This window comes from Semicossyphus pulcher, unplaced genomic scaffold, assembly GCF_022749685.1.
Source record: "Semicossyphus pulcher isolate SPU_LCO1_2020_fin unplaced genomic scaffold, fSemPul1.0.p SCAF_7, whole genome shotgun sequence".
In the NCBI taxonomy this organism is placed as follows: Eukaryota; Metazoa; Chordata; class Actinopteri; order Labriformes; family Labridae; genus Semicossyphus; species Semicossyphus pulcher.
Window position 1 is genome coordinate 25,718,624 of NW_027211748.1, and position 15,742 is coordinate 25,734,365.

Consider the following 15,742-nt stretch of genomic DNA (forward strand, 5'->3'; position numbering starts at 1 on the left):
TGAGGAGGATGCATGTCCCCGGATGGTGTTTTCATAATCCTGGCACAAAGATGAAGATCAGTGAAAGACACTTACTTTTAAAACTGACATTTCTTTATTAAAAACAAACACAAAGACAAGACTGAACTGCTGAAGTGAAACAAGATGGCACTTCAGTTGGATTATTTGGCTGGAGTTAGATTATATAAATGTTGACACAATCACACATGTGAGCACTTAAATATCCTGCACCGTTGCTGATATCGAGGGTGTAAATACAGAGAATATCACAACTGATTGTAAAACCGTTTCATTTTTCTTTACTTAACATCATACCAGTGCTACTGTGGAAGAATGTATTTGCATAGCACTTTTGAACAACAGTTAGACATTCAATATTAAGGAGCACACCATCACAACAATTTATTAGAGATAAAAGGACTTTGTGGGAGGATTGGTGGCGGTCCTCACAGACAGTGCACTAAGTATAGCAGTTAAAGAAGGATGACAAATCAGCGTTATCATTAAGGCCAGCATACACTGTGGAATATTATAAAATACTGTGTTCACCTCCTCTATCCGGGCTGGATATGACCTCACTGACATGGATTTTAAAGGAACAGCGTCACCAATGTGGGGACTTACATAAGTGACAGCAATCTAATAACTGGGCTTGGCCTGTTTACCAAACAGTCCCAAAATGATCTGCTGATGCGACCTACATAAACTCGCCCACACGAACACCATAATCTATGAATAACTAAAGTTCAGCTGCAGAAGGAAACTATTTGATGTGATAGATTTTTTTCAGCATCCACAGATGTGTCAGACTGTGTCGTGTTAGTCAGGTGCTTGGCTGTGTGCAAGTTACATGCCCTGGTTGCAGTGCTGAATTAAATTATTTAGGGAGTTCAAACCTTTAAACATCCCTTTTAAGTAAATGTGACGATGAGATCTTAAAGATACTGTACCTCAGAAAAAGAAGATGAAATAGCTGTTTCAAAAGTTGTTATAATGCAAAAACAATCAGAAGGTTCAGTGTGGATGGAGGGGTCAACAAAACTTTTAACCATGACCTCATCTCCCCCAAGCCTCCCCGCATCATGCACCATTTTTGCCTTAAAGTGCTAATCATGAAGATTTCAGTTTTGTTCTCTTTGGCGGCTTTTATGGTGATACCAGCGGGAGCACACTTCCCAGATATCCAGACAGTGCTGGTTGGCTCCGGCTGTAACTCTTGATTTTCCTCGCTGACGGTCGCTTTCCTTTTCAGACTGTTTGCTTCATCTGAGCGTCGAATTTGTTTCTTTTTCTTTGGATTTTCACTTCTTGTTGAAGTTGTATCTGTAGTCATCGATCTTTTCTTTGTTTGTTCAGCCATAGTAGATTACTGTTTACTCGCAACACTTGCAGAGACCGGAAAAGCAGCCACTTAGCTCCGCCTACCCTCTCTGGCAGACCAACCACTGCTGGCTGATGGAAAACACGTCACTAACTGGGCGCCGCTTGTGAATTTATCCGCTAAAGTCGCCACAGACACCCAGTCTGTAATACTTCACACTAGGGCTGCTGACAAAAACACTTATTTTTAAGTTGACATATGACTTCAGTTCACATGTTCCTAATGAGTGTTTGCTCTTAATAACTAGTTTCAAGTTTTCTCCACTACAGCCTGATGTTCCTTTTTAAATGATGTTTAGAGTAAAATAAACAATATAGCAGGGTGTGCTTCAGGGCATGGCTAACTTTGATTGTCAAGTTGCGACAACAGCAACTTATCAATCAGGATAGAGGCATAGTAACATGTATTCAGTCTAAATATTTTCACGTCTGACTCCAAGGAAATATATACAGCCTCTGCTTATTCTCACCTGATCTATCAGATTTAATGGAAAAAGAAAAATGTTGCATCCACCTCTTTTTACTGGTCATTCAACATCCTCCACTCTAAGAATCTTACCAGAGTTGTGATGTAAAATTTTTAAAATAATTTTGACGATGTTCTATTTCTTTCAGTGAAATCTGACAACAAGGACAAACAGGAGAAGACAGACCTTATGTCCAGCAAGACTGACAAGATCGACACTTTTGACAAGAAAGAGAAAGAGGAGCAGCAGAAGAAGGACAACGGCCAGGACAAAAACCAGAAGTCCGACAAGATCGTCAAAGATGAGGAAAAGACGGAGAAGATGAACGCAGAGAAAAACAACAAGGCCAATGAGAAGGCGGAGAAGGTGGACAAGCCGGAGAAAACCAACAAGGACGAGAAGAAGGAAGAGGAGAAGAAGCCTGCTGAGAAGAAGGAAGAGAAGGGAGGGAAAGGGACAGCTAAGTCCCCAACAGGAAATGGTGGCAAGACCCTGCCAAGCCCTGACAGCAAGAGCAAGGTTCGTCACCCCCACCCCACCCCACACACACACACACACCCACACACACACAGAGAACACTGCTGCCCACACACAGTGCCTGCGGGCCGATCCACACGCTTTTAGTGCCAGTGTCCAGTGGTTACAGAAACAGCCCAGTCACCTAAAGGTCACAGCTCTGAACTCTGCCACAGCTTGTGTGTCCAACAACAGCTTGCTGAAGTGTCCTTGAGCTAGACACACAAACCCTGCCTGATTACACACACACACACACGCACACACACACACACTCAGAGATGCTCTGGCTGATGGCAGAAATGGCACACACATCGTCCACCTCAGTCAGTGCTCTGCTTCTGTCACATCTATTGGTCTCTTGTGTGTGTGTGTGTGTGTGTGTGTGTGTGTGTGTGTGTGTGTGAATGGTTTTGTCTGTGTTTGTCTTTTGTAATGAACATCATCGTCTTAAAGCCATCAAAAACATTAGACATGTCTGTGCAGTCAGATTTGCTCACAGGAGCGAAATTATTTTAATTGTTGATGAGCTTTGTCAAGAAAAGACGCAATGTTGGGGCGAAAGCTATCAAAGCTTTATTTCTTGTATAAATGATTTTCTACAAAATGCCAGAAAATAAAACAGGAAACAAAAACAGAGAAGAAAAGAAAGAAAACCGTGTCACAACAGAGGAATGGTTTGTAGAAAGTTCTGTAAGCATCAAAGCTAACCAGCTCAGGGAGACCCGTTTCAGTGACTCATATGATTGACTTACTTGCACTGGCATGTTTCCAGATGGATAGCATGTAAGCAGTTAACTAGCCAGCTACATCAGTTCCCAACAAACCGTTGTCACTACATCACCAGGCTTCCTGCATCACCTGTTTAGCTTCGGTGCACAGATGAGCCTTGCTTTGAAACGGTCAAATGGGTCTCTGTTGTTGTGTATTGTCTGTTTGCTGTGTCTCAGTGTTTGTGTATGAATGTGTCCAATATCTGAGCACTGATCTCCCTATCATACATTACCTTTGGACTCATTTCATCAGATTTGAGTCTTGTTATTTTATGATATACAGCTCACGATCTCTCTAAAGAAACTAAGAATTTCTTGGCTATGCATTTTAGCTTGTAATATGGCTGTGCGGCCATATCACGCTGTCATTGCAATCAGTGATGTCATTTCTGCTTTTCCCCCTTCTTTCTCTATCTGTCCTTTTCTTTATGTCCTTTCTCCCACACTTTTTTTCCCCGTACGATTGTTTGCTTATTTTAATCCCATTATCACCAGCCTGATGTGGGTTCATCTAAACCAAACTCAGCCAAATCTCGCCCATCCACCCTCTCTACCAATGGCGAGGCCAGCTCGGCCAAACGCCCCTCCCCCAACACGGCCTCAGCCAATAAAAAAAGCCCTGTCCCCAAGGCCACCACACCCACCGCCGCCAAGCGGCCACCTACTGGTTCCTCAAAGGCTGCCAAGGTGAGTTTGACATACTGGGTACACATATTTCTCCTGTGCAAAGTGGATGAATGTACAATGATTCAAAAAAGCAGTACATATAGAAATCCAAGCCTTTAACCAAAACTTTACTCCCTTTGAAACATCATCACAACCCAAGTCAAAGAACACATTCAGCAGAGTCCAGAAGCAGAAACACATTGGTTGGTCATGTGTTGGTTTCATGCTTAACCTAAGAAATACCCAGAATACAATCGCCTACAACAGAATAGTTTTGTTAGATATTTTGATTGCCATAGCTCAGCATCTGTACAGATTGTATTGAGAATCCTTACATCCCACCTATCAACAGTTTTGTGTGTTGGTATAAAGAAGTAAATCAATAATAGTGACACTGTTGACAGGAAGTAGAATAGTTTGGGTACAGTGTGATATCTTTCTGTAATATAAGCTGTATGTATTAAGGCTATTTGGCTGAGCCACCATGAGAAACACAACATGTATTCTGTTCTAGAATAAACCAACAGAGGGCAAAATCACAGTAACACTACCTTTCAGTGCCTTGCCCTGACGGCTGGTGGGGGACAAATCCTTGATGGAGCACTGAGAAGAAGAACACAGCGCTTAGCTGTTAATTTTATCCAACTACCTCTCTCTGCCAATTTGCGCAATTAGTCTGCCGAGCCTTTGGGAAGATTGCGTATGTGCAATAAGCAGTGGTTTATATTTTAATATTCTAACATTACTGGAGTAAATGTCCTTAAGTATCTGATATTTACTGTGGGCTACTTAACTATCAAATGTATTTTTCTGATATTAATTGTACTTAAGTATTGAAAGTAAAAGTAAGTGATGTCAATAAAAAAGAAAGTTGTCTTACCACCTTAAAAAATGGAGTCACTTGAAGAATAACAAGGTCTTCACAACTTAAAGGGGCGTTCATCTGCCTGTTCATCTTCGTCACCATGGTCACCAGCATCATCTTTCAATGGAGTAGTTGGTGCTGGCGCCAATGCTGTCTCCACCTCCATAATGCATCCAGTATCACTGTCGTGTGGTATTCTACTGTAGTCACTACTCGCTTGCATCTGACATGCCTGGACTTGAAGCAGAACCGCAGCTTTGAAATCCTTTGTTCCACATTTCCGACCGATTCTTCTTCTTCTTCTTCTTCTTCTTCTTCTTCTTCTTCTTTGAGGTGTTTGCACCAGTTGACATCCACGATGTTGCATTATTGCCACCCTCTCAGTTTGCAATCATTTGAATTTAAATTATTTTCAGTAAAAACAATTTTTTTTAAATCACTAGACCACTAACTTTCTCCCAATTTCGTCTTGAGTAACGAAAGACTCTTAGAAGAAATGTATCAGAGTATAAGTGTACATTTTATTTAGTAAATGTTGTGGAGTAAAGGGGAAGTTGACAGAAATATAAAAACTCAAAGCAAAGTACAGATTATCCCAGAAAATACCAAAGTCATGTAACGAAGTAGCCTACTATTACTGCGTAACATTACACCACTGGCACGATCGTTTTATGTCAGAACATTTGATTCATTGGTTGCTGTTAAGATGAAAAGGGAACTATGATAAATTAAAGTTACCAATGCTAAACCCTAGTACATGATTTGTAAGGTGTTTTTTTCCACCTAAGAAATGTCTCAGTAGTATTTACTGCTGCAACTTTACCTTTTTGAATTTTTAATCTGACAATAATATCTCAGTCCTCCTTTCTTTTTCCCATCCTTCCCTCCTCTTTGTCATAAGTCTTCACTTTCTTTCCTCCCATGGCTTTCATTTTCTGTCTATGTCATGGCTTCCTTCATAGGCCTCTCATAAAACCAACAAACAAGATAACTAAGTCTTTATTCACGCAGGGGCAGCGTACGCAGACCTACTGTGCATGCTTCAATACACATGAACTCACGTTTTCAAAAACTGTCAACATGCACACACCTGCAGCTTTTCTCTCCTCTCATGTGATTTCCAGACTCCTGACAATGGCACAGCTGAGAAACGCCCATCTGTGCCAAAGGCCACGCCCACTCCACGTTCAACTGCCAATAAGAATGGCTCCTCTGCGAATGCTGCAAGTAAAGCTGCTGGTATGTGCGCAAACACACACATTAACACAGCTTGTACAGAATAATCTTTCCTGTTGAATCTCCCGTGTCTGTCTGCCCTCTGAACCTGATTGTGTGATATCAACACTGTTGTCACAGACAATATCCCCACTGTGCTTTGGTTAGTTCATAGTGTTGCCAGAGCAACATGACCTCTACTACGGGATCCGAATTCGCTACAGTAGCTGGAAAAATGACTCACATGTAGTCTGGCACCTCTCCAGGCAACAGGCTAACCGAACTGCTGCCATATGTTGCACTTTATCGGATTTAAGAGAAAGCTTTTGAAGACAGCAGGCGGGTATTTTTATCTGCACGTCACAAACAGTATCTCACCTCTTTAAGCGACGGTGCTATGACTCAGCCGGAGCAACGTAAGTCAAACAGGCTTTCTGCTTTCTGTGCACTTGGACTCAGCACCCTGAGAGAATATGATTCATTCAGCTATTTCACAGTGATGGGTGTTATGTTCTGCAAGGTGCATATTTCATTTAGTTGCATGAGTGAACTCTTATTTTAGTGACTGTTTCCCTGATAGCAGCAGTTTAGACTGATTCTATAAGGCTTCTGCCACATGATGGCAGCATTACATACAGCACAGCTTTATTGTAATGATGGACGTGCTGTGACACCGGCAATAACAGATACATGACTGACAGAAAGAAAACTTGACAAAGCAAGACTTTGCAGTTGTCGGCCAGTAACAGCCAACAACCCTCATCTTTCCTTTTGATGTGAGTTTGGCATAAAAAAACAGATGACTGTAGATAGATGAACTTTCAGCGGTTGAAGCTTTTCAGTCTGTTATATATACTGGGTACAAGAAAAGCTAGCTGACGGCCATGATAAATCTGTAGTAACTGCAGCTGTTGTAGGAAAATGGGCTGATGAGGTTGCTCAGAATGAACTAAAACTAGGAGTCTTCAAATACCATTGTTCACTGTTAATATATTTAAATGCATGTTTTGTTATATTGCTCATTAAGTTTACAAAAGCAATTCTAGATCCGTAAAGTAAAAGCAGCACAATGTTAACTGCTATTGATTTTGTTCGATAATTCCCGGCATTACTCAGATTTGCCCAAATAGAACACCAATCAGCCCCGTCTAAACGAAGGGCCCTATTTACACGCTGCATGGTGCACGGTCTAAAGCGCATGACGCTAAGTGGTTTAGGGCGTGTCCGACCCACTTTCGCTAGTTAGGCGGTGCACAATCTGGGTGCAAAGAGTTTAGCTTAAGTCCCTTGATTATTCATCTGTGTGTTTTGGGCGTAACATGAATCAAACCAATCAGAGTGTCAGCTCTCATTCCCTTTAAGAGCCAGGTGCGCCTGCAGGCAGGCGTGTTGCTATTTCCACAGCAGATTACAGTCATTCTTATATAAACCAGGCCGGGGCGGCATATTTAACTTCTTTCCTTCCACTGTGCCCCTGTTTTTCCTTATGAGTAGAAGCGCTGCTGAGCGTCGCTGTGTGAGAAACAAACAGAGTAACACATGTTGTGAACTCGCTTATGTACAGTATGTCCATAATGCGCCCTCTAAATAGCAGAGACAGACTGCGCTATAGACTTTAGACCAGGTTTTTGTTGGTTCATGGCGCAGTCGCTTTCTGCGTCATCAAGATAGCAACACGTCACCCGTTTGCCTGACCACACCTCATTTTAAGGCCAACACACCAGTGGGCGCTAATGGTGGCGCAACAACACTTGCTGTTTAGACGACGTGGGCGCTGGGCGTGAAAATGATGACTGCGTCAGGTGGAAAATAGCACTTGTGCTGTGCGCCTTGGTGCTTTGCACTGGGTGTACGAAAGGGCCCAAAGTCTAAACAAAATATACTCTACTCACACTGTAAAACAAAATTTTGCCCCAACATGGTCAACCCTTTTACACTGCTCAGCGTTTTGTCTCAATGTAGTGTTTTTGAAGCGTGTGTGCTATGTTTCCTGCTTACAGCGAACAAGAATGAGAAGAATGAGAACAAGACAGGAGAGGCCAAGAAACCCAAGACTACAGGTAACAAACTAAGAGAAAAGATGGAAAGTCAAAAAAAGTTCAAAGACAATATGTGTTTTGATGGAAATCTAAATGCCTGTTAGATATAATGGAGCTTATTGATAAGAATCTATAAATATTTTTATTAAAGCGTCTTTAAAGCTGGGCAGACATTGTAGGGCAGAAAGCACCTTGCATTGTGCATCACTTGTAACCGCAATCTGCCCCATCTGAAGGTCTGATAAATGAATGATATTGTGCTAATGATGTTACAGTATTCCATAAAGTTTTGCATGCAGCCTAGTGCAATTTGACCTTGTCTTATGACTGATTGCCAAGAAGAGATGTCCACGCCTCCACTCTCTACAGCTAGACCCGCGCCCTCATGCTGACAGAGTTCAGTTCCACCCCCAGACAGATGATGAGCTGCGAGGGAGAGGACAGCTCTCTTCCACTTCATTGCGAAGCCTAAAATTGACAGATGTGATATCAGTCTGTAACGTGGCTTCCTTGGCTTAGTATTTATTATAATTGAAAATTGGGGTTATTGCTGAAGCCACACAGTGACTGCCCTGCTAGAGAAATTGCTACTTTTCCTTTATACAAAAGAACCATCATGTTTGATGTGATACACTACATTAAATGATAATAATCATGTTGATAAATACCCGTTCCTCGTTGAAGAATACTAAGACCAGAAGTTCCCCCATCTTTCAGAGCTAGTTGACTTGTTTGACCCATGATACAACACGGTCACACATGTAAAACCTGTGAAGTCATATGTCTAAATGTCATTGATGTTAATCTGTCTTTACAAGCCAATAAAAAGTCGTTTTGTCTTTTTTCCTTCTCTGTAGCCCGTCCTCGCCCGCCCTCCACCAACACTCCTGCTTCGCAGGCTGCTTCCACCAATGGTGACGCATCCTCCACTCACCGCCGCCGGGTCATCACCAAACCCCCTGTGCCCAAGCAGACCCCAATGGAAAAGAAGCCGCCGGTGCCCCGTGCTCCTCGAACCCCCCGGCCCATCAACGCTCCGACACCTGACCTGAAGAACGTCCGCTCCAAGATCGGATCCATCGACAACATCAAGTACCAGCCTGGTGGAGGAAAGGTAAAACAAACCAGTCAGTACAGACAAAGGTCCATGAATAATTGAGAACAGTGATGAACAGATTCCTTAAACACTGCAGAGGGATTTTCTTGTATCAGCGAATGATTTGGCACTGGTTGGTTTGTAATTTAAAAAAGCTGCTTTGTGCTTTACATCAAAATAACATTCTTTTTTTTTTAGAAGGCTTCCTGCAAACTGGGGCCAGACTGGTTGTCAGAATACATGCTAATCAATCTGGCCTTCAGAAGTTAACACTGTGTTTGTTAAGAAATGTCAGGCTTATTATACATCACAATGTTATAAAGCTCAGTTATTCACACGTCTCCTGTTCAACCACATGTCACAGTTAATGCATTTTAAAGGTTTGTTTTTTATTTGTGAGAGGGTTAAGCTTGCTTCCAGGTTTTATGCTAGGCTAGGCTAGGCTAATTATGTTAGAACTCTAGCTTCACATTTACAGATCTAAGCATCATACCAAGGAACACACAACAAACAATTTGTTGGTGCACTTTGAGGTCTTGGTAGTTTTATATTTAAAACTTGGAGCTAGGTGTATGACTGGCTAAAAGGACATGTAGATGAGAGATCACAGAAAGGGTTAAAGGTGACAGGAAGCGGTCTTTACTGCTACACTGGCAACAACCCTGTCTGACTATGTATTTAAAATACTTCAATTACAAACAACAGACAAAACTGAAATACAACAGACAATTTTATATGTATTTATTTATTGTGTAAGCATTGGATGTGTTCAATGTATCTTTTTGTTCTTAATAACTTTTCATTGTTTCTCCATCCTACACAGAATACTAACATTCAAGTGGTAAACACACACATCCTTAGCGTCTTCCACACCATCCACAATCACTTATGACTTACAAATACCCTGCTCTGCAGACATTGTTTTCTCCAGAGGTCATGACCATGACGATGGAAACTTTCTTTGTCTCTATCGCAGTGGCTAAATTCAACAACCTAAAACATTTAATCTCATCATTTGCAAGTTTCTCCCATTTCCCTCTGTGTGTCAGTTAAGTGCAACATGAAGCATCGTCCTTATGTATCACTTTCTTATACTGCCATGTGAAATTGTTTCACTCCCCACCATCCTGAAAAGTCCACCTGTCTTACTGCGTTTCAGAAGGAGGGACCTGCCACCTTCTCTAAAGCCTCTCTCACACATGCACTCCCGACATTTTCAGGGCCGTCTGACAACGACATTACCCAGAGTTGCCCATTCGCACATGTCCCTCACAGCGGGAGGTTTTTCCCTTTCGGACACAGGGCCGTACCTGCAGCAGTATCTCCCACATGCTCATTAGAAAACACGCACACGCGTTCGCTCTTACGTCCCTCCTGTAAATGCGTTGATGGAGGTGCGACGTATTCTGTTAAATACTGACAATCTTATTCTGTTTTAAAAGATTGTAAGTGCAGCTGTGTAGAGTCGGTCTCATTACTCGGGTTTGATCGTTTCGCCACGTAATGAGCCTCCTCCACGTGCGGTTCACCTGCTGCTGTGACAACAAGATCGTGGGTGAAAAATACAAAACACGAGTTGTGTTTTTTGGATGACTTTTTTAAAACGTGCAGCTCATGATGGATGTTGTGTGTGTAAAGGGCAGGGCTTAACACACACACAATAACTTTTTAAAAAACTGTTATAATTTTTCCTGGGTATCCTGACTGCTGTCTTTAGTCCACTGGGATAAAGGTGGAAAGCATGTCTTGGATTTAACGCCCAGTGTCTTGTGGAGAAGTTTTTGCCGTTGTTTTGAATCACACACATCAGCTGTTCTCCGTGTGTCCTGCTGTATGATATTATCTGTCTGTTCGATTGATCCATGTCCATCTCCACTGTGGTCTATATTATTAAACCATTGTTAAACCAAACTATATAAAAGCCAGAACGAACAATTAGTGTTGGTACATTTTGGATTTCATAGTTAGCCAGCCTACCTGTTCCACTCCTTCCAGTATTTGCCTCTCGGCGAAGCAACTCACCTCTCACCTATAGCTTCATATTTGTGTACATATACAGACAGTACAATTACAAGCCTCTGACCTCAACGTCATACCTAAAACTACACAAATAAACAACACAGTCTTCTAACATGATGCAATGTGTTTGTGGGCTTTGAGGGGCTGGTACATGTTTTCATTTATTAACAGTCATGCTAAAGTTGGAGCTAGGTGTTTACATTTGTTTTGAGCTTTAATGCTAAGGTAAGCTAACCATCTCGAGGTTCTAGCTTCACATTTAGCATTCAGACACAAACCTCTCTCCTTTAAATATTTGTATACAAGTAATCATCATTGTTTGCCTCTCTTGTTTTCAAGATATGTAAAGTTAATTTCTGCTCTTTTGCATTAGTCATGTCTGCCTGTAAGTCTGGACCTGCTTATTTGCTATCTTTCCCACTATTAAATGTTGATGTAAAGATTTATTAGGTGCCGGTGGGTGCATTTTCATCTCTTACCTGTAATATCTTCCGTTCACATCTATCCATATTCCATTAACCTTCCTCGGCCTGGCCAAATCATAGGACAGGCTATGATACAGCTGCATCTGTCTGGTAGACAGGTTTTGCGAACCATTTGAGATTCGTCATACCGAGTACAGACGCTATCGCCCCTCTGCATACCCAGAGAAACCGCCTGCATGCTCCATTTTTAGCAACACCCTATTTTAAATTCACAGTGATTGCTCTCTTCCACAACCTGTATCATTAAGACACAATCACATGCCCAATTAAAGTCAGATTGGATGAGAGAAGCAGCTGTAGTTGGCTCTCTAAATGGTTGTGTGAAATTGACCTAACCTCATATTTTCCTGTACACAACAACAGAGCAATCAACAGGAAAATGTTGCAGAGTCTCTGGTTTCAAGCTTAATTTTTGGGCACTATTAACACTTTCGGGATGCTGTACTGTGTTTTGCGGTTGCAGGTCCGTTCCTGCTGTGCCGTCTCCCTCCTGTCTAAAAATCATGCTGCATCTCTTTTTGTCAGTGTGTCTGAATGAAGCCACTTTGCACACACAAACACATTCCTGCCCTGCATCACAGCAACTGGCGCTGACTCATTCAGTGGCGCGGTTTGTTTATTAGGTATTTTAATGCATTTCTTTTGACAGGAGTTTATGTGGTCTAACAACCTTTCATCCTCTGTATTTATAGGACCGCGGCTATTTGTCTCAACAACAGGACAAACCCCAGTACTGTGACATTGTCACATGTTGTCTGATTGTGTAATTCTCCCTTAACTCCTCCACTAAAACAGGGCAAGGTGTATTTTATTTGTACAAACCCCTTGTAACTCATCGTCATGTTGTGAAATCTGCTCCAGTTAACAGCTATTTGAGAAGTTGCCATTATCAATCTGATAAAGTACATCTGCTTGGCAACTCTACAAACATATGTACCTGTTCATAAATCCTCCCATTTGATTGGCCCGTTCTTAAATCCTGTATTTGGTATAAAATGATTCACATAGTTTTAGTGGTTAGAGGTTTAGTGAATTTGATTATAAAGCTTGTTTCATTTTGCCTCTTTTTGATCCGTACTGTTTTCCATACAATACTATGCTTCTCTGTTGATTGGCTGCACAAACCCATATGCCACTCATCTGATTGGTCCAGCTGTTAACCCCCACATTTAGCCCCCTCCTTTAACCAATCTCCTGTCACCCGCCATTCACCTGCTCTTGCACCCTGTTGTGTGTGTTTGGTTGGAGGTTGTATTGACCAGGGGGTGCTTGTCCCCTACAGGTCTCCTCCACCCCGAACAACAAGACATCAGACCCCTCCAACCCTGCCGCCAAGGCCAGAGTGAGTCCCTACTACCTACACCCTCACACACAAGTACATCCTCCCACCTTCTCTCTGCATTCACTGCATACACCGCCCACAACACACCCTTGCAGTTTATACCTAGGTACATAGGTAAAGGTCATTTAACACTGTTGTTAGCACCCTCTGTTGAGCGACAGTCACTGTGGCTAAGAGCTGAAACAACAGAACACTGACATGATTAATTTCCATCCTTGAGTAAACTTAATCTGGTGACCAAACCTAGAGGGGCCAGAGCTTACAAAAAGGTCCCAGTGGGCAATTGTAGCACTGCAAGTAAAAGCATTTAACTCATAGACAACCTTTATAAAATCAGATGTCTATTAATCTGGTGAGAGGGCATCCTGAAAAGTACACAATGAAAATGATTACTCTTTTCTCTTATACCTTTCTTACAGCAAGCTTTAATATCTGTTTTATGTAAATTATAAGGGCCATGTTGGATTGTGTTATTTAGCTTTTGTAATACATTCACAGACAAATAAAAGAAACAACAAACACATTAGGGGGAAGGCCTAAGATTAAACTTTGCCAGGAATGTCTTTTACACAGCAAATATAGCAAAAGTAAGCTACCATGAGCCACTGGTTAGATCCTCTGATTCACTAACAAATAAATGTACAAACATTTAAGTTGCCTTTTTAGATGTAATTTGATGTGCTTTTACAGCGTTGCCCAGCTGTAGTTAAATTTGTTTCAGTATTGTACATCTAAAACTAATGGTTTCTTCTCATTTACACTTTAATAACAACACTTAAACATTGACATGAACTGAGCTTCAAAACTGTTTAAAAAATCCAACCAAACGACAATAACTTTACCAATGTCAACATCTGCTGTACACCTCTATATACCCTCACTAGTGTCAGCTATCGTTGGACTATGCTTTTATTAAAGGCTTCTCTGACATCAATGTACAACAAGCAAATCCTCTACTTACCTTTTCTTCAGTCTTCATCCTGTTGTGCGAACAACAGCAAAGCGGCACATTTGATTCATGACCGGCATCATACATCTTGAAATTTTTGGTCAATGCCATTTATTCTTTCAACTACTGGGAAACAAGAACAGATAATACACAAATGCCAGTGTTGGACGTGTTTGAAAACAACTAACAAAAGAGAGTCTTTTCCCGGCTTTCTATACTTTCTTGCAAGTTTCAGATTTCTCAGCTGTGCCCAGTACAGTACGTGGCTTGTATGACAATGTGTGTAAGAGCAAAGGTTGCAGACAGTGTCCCCAAAGTTGCGGGACAGAAAAGGAGTGAACAAAGCACATAGGTACAACACGCTTCTTGAGGAGGAAATGTTCAGTATTGTGGCACTAAAAACAAAACATGGTCACCACAGCCCTTTTTTACTTGCAAGTTAAATGGGGAAACATTTTCAGCATCCTGCAGTGCCTCTTTGGCTTGTTAGCATGTGAACCATTCCTCACTGAAATGAAGAGACGTGATGAACCAAAGACATGCAGCCACTGCAGGTGCACCGAATTCAATTAGAGAGAGACAAAACTTAGATTCTGTGTATGTGCGCATTTGTGAATGTATGCGTGTGTGTATGTGTGAGCTAACTGCGCAGTGAGTCATCCTTTGCTGGTGCCACCTGCGTCATCCTACCATTTTCATCCCGGAGAAAAAGAGTAAGACAGAGACGGAGAATGGAGGAAGGCATCATGCATCTGCTGCAGGGCTTTTCATATTCACATTATAACCGCAGAGGGAGTGAAACAGATATCACTACACCATGGGAAAAAGGTTACATCATGTCATGGGCTGGGGGTCTGTTTTTAATCCTCAGTGGTGGATCAACATTAATAACTAACAAGTGGATGCCAAATGTGAGCTGTCATCATGTTCTTCATAAAATCAGCCATTACGGCAGGATAATAGTGACTGAAATTGTTAGTTATGTAATAGTTTCAGTGCTGCTTGGCTGTCAGCTACAAAGTGAGTAAATGCTGATAGTTTAATAACTGATGAAAGTGAGCATTTGCTGAAAAATACTACATTTTAGATTAATGGAACACGGCAGTGCTGTTTGTGTAGAATTGTTGTATAGCTTAGAAAAAACGTAGTTAACAAAAAACAGGAAGTTGGATTAGGGTTATTTCTTAACAAAGCAAAGAGCTGCTTATTGTTCCCGATCAGTTACAGATTAAACAAAGATATATAATGTTAACGTTTTAGGGGAAGGGATATAAAAACAGAAGATGAAGTGTGATTAATCTTTTGCAGAATCGGGGTGTGTATGATTATAAAAAAAAATGCTAGAATCATTAATGAGAGGACTAGGGGATAGAAGGCGTCCGCCTCTCTGTACTCTCTCTGCAATAAAACTGATGAACTGCAAGGTGCAAACCACTAACATCATGACTTTGCCTCTTGGGACATGCCTGAGATGTGGACTTGGATCTGGATACAGACAATAAACCTGCTGACACCAAATCACTTTTATCTCCACTGCAGTGGCACTGCTGAACTACTAAGTCATTTTAATCCACTGGTCACTTAATTTGCACTTTATTTGTGGTTTTTGTGATGCCCAAGATGACTTTATTTATTCATTCACTAATTGATGTTGTGCTGTGTGTGTTTATCTTTTTCTGGCTCTTTTAGTGTCATTGTGATATAACCCTCGTTGCAAAATTGTTTACCCTGCCCTGGACAAAGTTAACACCCAAAAATATCAAAGAAATTGCATTCAATACATGCAATGATTTTTGAGCTTTCCTTACCAACCCTACCACACACCGCACTCAGAGTTAGTTCTTCAATCATGTTTATTAGACATTTGGACTGGTGACAGGGCAGATGAACAGGCTATTCTTATAGAACTGTCTACTCTGACCATCTTTCTTTC

General features: G+C 41.5%; 1 protein-coding gene across 2 annotated transcripts in view; it reads left to right on the top strand.

The window, feature by feature from the left end:
- The window catches only part of LOC138611809 (microtubule-associated protein tau-like), a 90,909-nt gene that overhangs the window by 67,833 nt on the left and 7,334 nt on the right, over positions 1–15,742 (top strand). For both annotated transcript variants that reach the window (XM_069685052.1, XM_069685051.1), the window contains 6 exons: positions 1,996–2,366; positions 3,629–3,820; positions 5,789–5,903; positions 7,880–7,939; positions 8,776–9,032; positions 12,801–12,860. In XM_069685052.1, coding sequence (XP_069541153.1) covers positions 1,996–2,366; positions 3,629–3,820; positions 5,789–5,903; positions 7,880–7,939; positions 8,776–9,032; positions 12,801–12,860 — 1,055 coding nt within the window. The remainder of the gene's footprint in view (positions 1–1,995; positions 2,367–3,628; positions 3,821–5,788; positions 5,904–7,879; positions 7,940–8,775; positions 9,033–12,800; positions 12,861–15,742) is intronic.